General features: G+C 38.7%; 1 protein-coding gene across 1 annotated transcript; it reads right to left on the bottom strand.

Annotated features, from left to right (window-relative positions):
- Positions 1-284: 284 nt before the first annotated feature.
- LOC139324876 (vomeronasal type-2 receptor 26-like) lies at positions 285-5687 on the bottom strand. Its single transcript, XM_070954624.1, has 5 exons — positions 5526-5687; positions 3450-4313; positions 1889-2116; positions 1317-1443; positions 285-1183 (listed from the first exon to the last, which is right to left on the bottom strand). Exons 1-5 carry the CDS (start codon positions 5685-5687, stop codon positions 285-287), a joined length of 2280 nt encoding a protein of 759 aa, XP_070810725.1.
- Positions 5688-9599: the final 3912 nt, after the last annotated feature.

The raw sequence follows: 9599 nt of genomic DNA, 5'->3' as shown, positions 1-9599 counted from the left end.
CCCTTTGAGGTTCACTGGTCTGAAAAACAGTGTTTGGTCCAAGTTATCCAGCTGGCTTTCAGGGCCAAGGCAGGGCTTGAACTCATGGTCCCTTGCTTTCTATCGCAGTTCCTTAACCACTAGACCAGGCTAGAATCCCTTTAAATCTAGAAATTATAGAGAAACCTCAATGAAAGAAAGAGTATAAATTGCAAAGGCACCAAATATCAGGTTCTTTCCCTGAAATTGCATACAATCCACCTTTGGTCTTTTACTTAGGGGAGCCAGAAAGAACACATGATATACTAATTTCTCTTTGTGAGTTGCTTCCTGTTGTTGAGGTCAGGTCGCAAAACAATGATGTAGCACTTTGGCAGGAATATGCACCCCAGTAATGCAGCACTTGAGGACAAGATGGAGAAGACTTCCACAGCTACCATGGCTTTGCCTTTTGTGCTCAGATAGGCTGGAAAGAAGGAGATCCACACGCTGCAAAAGGCCAACATGCTGAAGGTGATGAACTTGGCTTCATTAAAGCTGTCAGGTAATTTACGAGCAAGAAAAGCCACAATAAAGCTGGCGAGGGCCAAGATACCCATGTAGCCCAAGACACAGTAGAAGAAGAAAGCTGACCCCTCATTGCACTGTAAAATCATTTCCTGCAGCTCTGAATGCATGTCCAACTCAGGGAATGGGGGAGATGTCGACAACCAAAGAATACAAATGCATGCTTGTAACAGAGAACACGAGAGGACGATAGAAAAAGCCAATCTTTTCCCTAACCACTTCCTCATCTGAGAACCAGGTTTAGTGGCTATGAAAGCAACAACCACGGTGATTGTTTTAGCCAGAACACTAGAAATGGCCACTGAGAAAGTGATGCCAAAAGTTGGTTGTCGGAGAAGGCAAGTCACATTGCCAGGTTGGCTGAGGAAGAAGAAAGAGGACAGAAAACAGAGGAGAAGATAGACAAGCAGGGTGTAGGTGAGGGACCGGTTGTTGGCTTTGACAATAGGAGTATCCCTGTGCTTAATAAAAGTTCCAAGTACCCAAGATGTCAAGAAGAAGAAACAAAGAGCAGCTGAAGCTAAACTGATTCCTAATGTTTCTTCAAAAGTTAGAAACACCACCAGTTTCAGGATACATCCATTCTTTTTTTCATTTGGATAATGATCTTCTGAACATTCAAAACAGTCATCCATATCTGGAAGAAAAATCAAGGAATTTGTTATTGTAATAATTCTATACCATTGAAACTCACGTAATATTATTCATCCTAAATTGGTTTATTAAAGATTTCTTAAATTCAAAGAAAATTGATAGAATGCGTAACCTACCATTTTGATCTGAAATCTTCCCTTCTGGGCATGGAACACAGTCAAAGCAGCAGAATTGATTTCCCTCAATCCTTTTCTTCCAGGATCCAAAGAAACAAGGGTCATTGCATCGAGAAAGTGGAAGAACCTGGTGATAATCATAAAAGGTTTTGAAAAAGGAGAAATGTAAAAGAGTTTGTGATGTTTTCCTTTATGGAGGAAAATTATTTTTGACTCTCACAAAGTCTACTGAGTTCATCGACTTTATCAACAACTTAAAAATTTACTAATCAGAATAATGTACAAATGGTCCTGTTTGAAGGTCAAGGTGAGTCAATAATTACACATGGTGACAATCTCATGGAAACATGTCCACTCGTATGATTTCAAATAGAAATGGAAACCAAATAGGCAAACATGGCTTTTACATTGTAATACCACTTTGTCAATTTGGGAAATTCTTGATCATCAACAACATTTAAAAGAATATGCCATTGTTTATTTAAAAGAAACAGAAATTAGACTTCTAAAGAGAGTACATTCATTATGGGATCGTAATGGATTAAGGCATTTTTGATTCAATAATTTGATACCTGGTTAAAAGCTGGGTGCCAGATAATCACATCGTCACCAATGAGTAATTCCTTCCCCTTTGGTGCCTTGAGATCCATCTTTCCAACTTTGACTCTCTGAAAGGATCTGTTTGGAAAAGTGATCAAGTTGGTGATGTCGAATCCACCTGTTGCTTCCCCTTTCTCATTCAGGAACACTCTCTCCCCAGCTGAATTGTTGAAAGCAATGCCTTGAAGAAATGAATGGAGCTAATTGAAAGAGAATAGAAGAGAGAGGGAATTGAAAACAATATAATAGAATAGAGAACATCATAATCAAGTTTCATTCAATAATTCTTCATAGTCCAATTACTATTATTGAATATGTACACTTAGAAATTTGATCATCAATATCGCATGGAAATGTACATGTCCACTCTATTGTTTATTTGATATTATATTAAGAAAAGGTAAGCATGAACTGAAGCAGAATGAAATTAGGCTTTGGGAATTATGTAACTTTCTTCAATTATGTTTTAGGTGCACTACTTAAACAATTAATTCAAGATAGAGCATATATAATCTTTCCCGTTGGTGGAAAGCTGTTTGAGAGTCTCAAGGTTTGACTAACTTCCTTTCACCAGATTTTAGAACCTGAGACTCAAGCATTCTTTGACACATAGATGAGAGGAAGAGATTATTGCAAACATAGGTTTGTTTCATAGTGTGGATGCCACATGTAAAAAGGACCACTTTTATTTTACTTCTGTAAAACTCTGATAGCAATAGCACTTAGACTTACATACCGCTTTACAGAGTTTTACAACCCTCTGTAAGTGGTTTTACAGAATCAGCATATTGCCCCCAACAATCTGGGTCCTCGCTTTACCCACCTCGGAAGGATGGAAGGCTGAGTCAACCTTGAACCTGGTGACATTTCAACTGCCAAATTGCAGGCAGCTGGCAATCAGCAGAAGTAGCCTGCAGTACTGCACTCTAACCACTGCACCACCGTGGCTCATGGAGCTTTCTGATAGAGACATGAAAATTTCATGAGCCACAAAGAAAGTTCTTGGAAGAGACAATGAAAAGTAATCTAAATTATCATTTTAACTATGTCTTATTGTGCAAGCTATGATGATTTACCTAATAACTCCTACTGACACTTAAACCATAATTTATATAGTAGCTTCTGGATGATCGGAATAACAAAATGACAGAGTAATAGGAAAACAGAATAACAAGAGAAATGAGTTTTCTGTATCTATTTTAAAGAGCACACTATAACAAAGTTGCAAGGAATCTTGGAAATCTTCTACTTAACACTCTGCTCAAGGAGGTGACTGTATACCATTTCATAGAAATGGCTGTCCAATCTTTTCATAAAAATCTTCAGTGATGAAGCAAACACAACATCTAAAGGCAAGCTGTTCCACTAATTCATTGTTCTCATTGTCCGGAAATTCTGTCTTATTTCTATCTTGTTTCTTATACTTGATTGCACATGCAGAAAATATTAAGACTTTCCACATTGAGTTCAAAAAATCATTTTATGTCAAACTGCTCATTGAAATAAAAGAATTGTCCAATGCAAAGGAAATACCTGCCAAGCCTGAAGATTGGGAAGATCAGTTTTTCTATGCATCGTAGTTGTCTTCCTGTTGAACCCCAACATGTATAGATCCTGCAAAGCATGAGCCACAGAATAAACAGCATTGTAGATACTGTAGCTTTGGCCGGTCATTTCCATTTCAAACAAAGGCCCAGGAAGATCCTCCAGCTGCATCTCCCCAGTGCATTGCCTACTGTGCATTTCTTGTAACCCTGGTTTTGGAAATGAACAATCAAATGCTTGCTCCCAAACGTCCTGCAGAAACCCATCTCTGGAGACTGAAAGTGGATTGATGGTCTGAAGAAATTCCTTGAAACCTACAACTTCTGTTGAATGAACAGTGAATGAAATTGCCCCATGGAACATCTGGAGGCCCCAGTTGATTTGAAATCCTGATAACATGAAATTGATCTGTGCCGTCATGATCCACATCTTTCCCAATAATGTAATTTTCTTGCTGTCAGGATCTACTGGAGACACTACAAATCTTAGCCACGTAATTGTCAATGCTTCTCCATAGACAAGAACTGCATTGACCTTGCTATTCATCAAATGAATGGAAATAATTGAGATTCTTTGAAAAAATTCTTGGAATTCTTCCATGTGGGCCAGTTGTGAAAGCCTTTCTATAAACGCTGAGCAGATTCCATTCTCTGAAAGTAAGGGCTGCATTTTTTGTAAGAATTTTTCTCCATCATTGTTATCAACAGCAAAAATCCCAATCCATGTCCACTTGAAATGGTGAAGCAGTTGGATAATCCCAATGTACTGATGGTCCTCTTTTGGGACCATGAAATAAAGTGAAGAGAGCTTACTGGTCTGGAATTCTTCTTGGGCTAATGAGCCGTATGTGAGCTGCAAGAAAGTGGAGTAGTATTCTCTTGAGTTGTTAGATTAAATCTGATTGTCCTGCCTAGTTTCATATGACGGCCGTGGCCAGGGGGGCTTTTTATCAGGTCCGCCTGATTCACCAGTTGCGTCCCTTTCTGGATCGGGACTCCTTACGCACAGTCACTCAGGCACTCGTCATTTCCCGCCTTGACTACTGCAATGCTCTCTACATGGGGCTCCCCTTGAGGAGCACTTGGAGGCTCCAACTGGTGCAGAATGCGGCCGCGCGGGGGATTATGGGAGCGAGGGGGCGCTCCCATGTGACACCTCTCCTGCATGAGCTGCATTTGCTTCCAGTTGTCTTCCGGGTGGGCTTCAAGGTGTTGGTTACCACCTTTAAAGCGCTCCATGGCATAGGACTGGGTATTTGCAGGACCGCCTTCTGCCGCCGATAGCCTCCCACTGACCATTATGCACCCACAGAGAGGGACTCCTCAGAGTGCCGTCAGCCAGGCAATGTCGGCTGGCGACCCCCAGGGGGAGGGCCTTCTCTGTGGCAGCTCCTGCCCTCTGGAACGATTTGCCCCCAGAGATACGAAAGATATTGGATCTCTGGGTCTTTCGCCGTGCCCTAAAAACTTTTCTTTTCCATCAAGCAGGGCTGTCGTGAACCCCCTCCCCCTTTTTTAGTCTTTTTAGTTTTTTAGTTTTAAATTGTCATGAGGTTTTAAATTGAATTGTTTTAAATTGGGCCAGTTATATAATTCTTTTAACAATTTTAAATTTTGTATCTGCATGTGTTTTAGCTCTGGCTGTTCACCACCCTGAGTCCACTAGGAGAAGGGCGGTATACAAATTGAAATAATAAATAAATAATAAATAAATAAATAAAATATATCCAATGAAGGAATTATTTCCCTGAAATTCTTCTAAGTATTAATATGGAAAGGAATTTCTTGGAATTATTTCAGACACATATGATGATATAAACTCAACCGATCAATTCTTTTCATAGAAGCAAAGAGTTCAAATCTTCCCTCTGGTATGGAATGTCTATGGATTCATACTTTCAGTATTTGGCATAGTAGTTTCAAAATTATGCTAACTAATAGACCTTAAGCCAGGAAGAACATCTTAACACAAACCTGAGACGAAATTTTAATGCTTCTTAATTATTCAATAACAATAATGGCACTACAATATAGAATTTTTCTATTTAATTCTTTCACAACTTACTTGTGGAATCTTGAAGAAACTTATAATTTCAGCAATATGAGATGATGATGTGAAATCCAGTCCCCCAATGATTGCCATGAGATTCTTCTGGCTATCACATTTGTAGTTAGGGACAAATTCCTGGGATTTGAAAAGCAGGTCCAGAGTGGTGCGATACGTCATCCTCGCATTGTTGTAACTGTCATAGATGTGGAACCCAAGAGTGACGTTAGGTAAGATCTGGGAGTCCTCATTGATCTCCTTCACAGCAAAGGCCAAGGCAAGGACATGTTGATGAAATTTGGTGAATACACTGCAAATAGGTTAAATCCATTGAAAAAAATAATTTTACAACCTTGTACTGTGACATCATTTCTATATGAATAACAAACTTTTTTTTCTCTGACAGTAGTAGGAAGATTACAGCTTTGGTACAATGCCTAATAATTCATACAGAGCTCAGATTTATTTTAAACAGCATTCCCATGACTTCCAACAAATATCTACTGCAACAAATACAAGTAGTAACATTTTTCAAAGTACTATATTTATTTTCTATGAGATTTTCAGAAAATGATATATGAACAGATTCTGGAGGTATCACTCATTTACTGTATGTAGGTTTTGTGAGCAGAGACAGTGCCAAACCTTTTTTAAAAATATCATTACCTCAGTAAATGTTCAAATAGAGGTTTCTTGATCTGAAATTTTGTACATTTCATGTGAAACACTTTAAAAGAATGTAAAGAAGGTTATTTCTTCTGTGATAACTAGATACAGTTGAAAGAAAGACAAGGCATAGATTACATTAAAAACACTACATGTATGCACAATCAGCTTTTATTCATATAAAAGAGTTTTGAAAGCCTGCATAAGATTAGCTAAAGAAAATAAAATCCTTACCCTGGTACTTCATAAGGAGTTACAGAAGGATTTTCACTAAATTTAAATTTATAAAAGTGGTAAACGATGTGAGATGCCATTCCACCAATGATGAGGTCTCCAGGCTGGTACCACTCATGTGGAACAAGGAAAGCATCACTTGCAGGGCAGCTCAGAGTACCTACTGTATGCACCAAAAGCATCAGAAGGAACATCTTGATGCTCTTGTTATTGTAAAAAATGTTTTGCCTTCCATCCTACCCATAGGGAAGCATATATAATCCAATACTTCATCTAAAGGTAGATCTAAGGATTATGTTTGAGAATACATCTAATGAGAAAATTTATCATTTTCTGTTTGCAGATCCCCGTGAGTACAAATTTTTATCTTGAATATCACAAGGAGTTGAACAGATATTCTGGCAGAAGAGAACAGAGGGTGGATACTTGAAGCAATGAATCTGACAGAGAAATTACTACCCCTTGTACCAAACTCTCTGTGCTTCAAGACTTATTTCATAGCCAAACAGAAACCTTCACTATTGTTGAATTTCAATAGCCTTCTAGGAAGCTTTGATGTTTTGGCCTATAGTAATTCCTCTAGGATATAATTATTTTATTTTGATAATTAGTAGTTGATAGTTCAACTATTTTTTTTAATGAGCAAATGCCAACAAAAGTAATATAAGGGACATATGCAAGACAATTTATATTTAATTGTTATAATTGTAGAAATAAATACAAGGCTTTTTTTTCAAGATGACACATTTCTTTTCTGCTAATTTTTCACAAAATCAAATATGAACAAATCCAGCAGGAATCAGTCATTAATTGTAGGTATGTTTTCTGAGGAGGAACTATGCCGAACATTTTTTAAAAAGTGAGCCTAAGCTCTCTAAAACGCTTCAAAAAAATTCTTGCACCAAAATTTCATACATTCTCTGTCAAACACTTTAACACAGGGGTGTCAACACAAGTCCTGTGGTCCAGATCCAGCCTGCCATGTGGTCAGATCTGGCCCATGGGCAGGGTGGGTTCTAATATTTTTTACTACTGGTTATGAGGGCGTGGCTTGATGGTCATGTGACAATTCTTTAGGATTTATCGGAGGTACTGGTCTACCAGGCTTTTAACTGCTTGTAGAGCTGTACCGGTCTATTCATTTGTTTTTGAAGGCACTGGTCAACCCATTTATTTTTACAGGCACAGGTCTACTCATTTGTTTCTGGAGATATCGGTCCACCACCATACTGCCTTTTAACATTGATCAGATTTGAAGCCCTGCAGCAACAGTTTAAACAGTTTTTTTCTTATAGCCCATCAGCTGGGACTTAGGAGGCAGCAATAGATTGGGGGTGGGGCCAAACAAAAGGTAAAAATAACGTGGGGGATGGGGGGGGCAGGGGGGCAGAACTAGTTTGGTGATGTCACATTGTCACCACTACCAGCTCGGCAGAAACGGGCGGAACTGGGAGGAACCCACCATTGCCCATGGGGCCAGCCTGGAAAATGTAAGGGCTGGCCTGCTTGACTTCGGCCCGGTCTACCCAAAACAAACTAGAAACATGCCAGCAGTTTGGCCATGCCCACCCAGTTGGCCACACCCACCCAGTTGACTACACCCACTCAGTTGGCCACACCCACCCAGTTGGCCACACCCACTCAGTTGGCTATACCCAGCCAGCCCCCTGAGATCAACCAAAGACCTGATGTGGCCCTCAATGAAATTTAGTTTGACACCCCTGCTTTAACATATTCTAAAGAATATTACTTCTTTTCTTACAATTAGAAACATTTCAAAAACAGAGAAGTTATAGATTAAAAATGAAGCCAATTTTTTCCTGAAACATCTTTTACTCATATAAGAAATTTTGGGGGAACTGGCAAAGATTATATAAGGGAAAAAAAAACACCTTTTACAATGGGAAGTCATAAGGCTTTATACAAGGATGTTCCTTAAATTTCAATTCATAAAAGTGATAAATTATGTGGGACACCCATTATGGGATCATCAGCTCTACATGGGACTCTACATGGAGATGTCCTTTAAAAGTATCCATAAACTTCAATTGTTTCCAGATGCAGCCACATGTATGGTTTTCTGCAGACCCAGTTGTGTCACCTTTCCTGTAGGAGTTGCAATTGCTGAGAATTTGCTTCTGGGTACAATTCAAAGTGCTGGTTGTCACCTTTAAACTCTACATGGCTTGGGACCAGGTTATCTGAAGAACTGTCTCTTCCTGATCCCATCCATGTGATCCAGTGGAACAGGGAGGCAGGGAAAGTTGTGGGTCCTCTCTCTTAAATCAGGGCATCTGGTGGGACCCAGAAGAAGTGTCTTCTTTGTGATGGCTCCCTCCCTCTGAAACATCATCCACACTGAGATTAGATTGGTCCCCACTTTGACCCTCTTTTGCAAAGTCCTGATTTTGACAATAGGCCTGTGGAACCCAGAATGGGTTGGAACCTATGAAGTGGCTCAACCAATTGATCATTATCCCCAGCAGTGTGTTTTTATTCTTTGTATATTGGGGTTTTATCTTTTTGAGGATCTCATAGACACTGAAAGTGATTGGGTGGCCATATGCATTCTCTTAAATGTGTGAATAAATGAATGAATGAATAAAACTCCTTCCAATGTATGTCATAAGGTTTATTTGGGGATTTTTCTTAAATTTCAATTTGTAAAAGTGATAAACTATGTGGGACATCATGCCACCAATGATGAGAACAGGGGAACCATCACTTGCAGAGAAGTACAGAGTGACTAATTTCTATCTGAATTATTTATTTATTTATTTATTTATTTATTTATTTATTTATTTATTTATTTATTTATTTATTTTATTAAATTTCTATACTGCCCTTCTCCCGAAGGACTTAGAGCGGTGAACAGCCACAAGATAAAACACATAAATACAAAAATTTAAAATAGATTAAAAACGAATTAAATAATTTGGCTAAATTTAAAATACCCCATAATTTAAAACAAATTAAAATTTATATTTAAAATTTATATTTAAAAGGGGAGAAGATTTAGGCCAGGCCAGGGTTGCACTTTCCTTATAATTTGGCTCCTTGTCCTGTGCATAGAATCAATGTGTCAGTACATTTGTACATCTATACATCTGTAGTTTGTACGTCTGTACATCCATCTCTCTCTCTCTCATTTTTTCTATTCCTCGCCCTCTTATTTGTCCTCTCCCCCCCTCC

The sequence above is a fragment of the Pituophis catenifer genome, unplaced genomic scaffold (genome assembly GCF_029215685.1).
Source record: "Pituophis catenifer annectens isolate HBS135680 unplaced genomic scaffold, rPitCat1.0.hap2 SCAF_15, whole genome shotgun sequence".
Classification (NCBI taxonomy): domain Eukaryota; kingdom Metazoa; phylum Chordata; class Lepidosauria; order Squamata; family Colubridae; genus Pituophis; species Pituophis catenifer.
The sequence above is the reverse complement of the archived record's forward strand: the minus strand, read 5'-3'. Positions and strand labels throughout refer to the sequence as shown.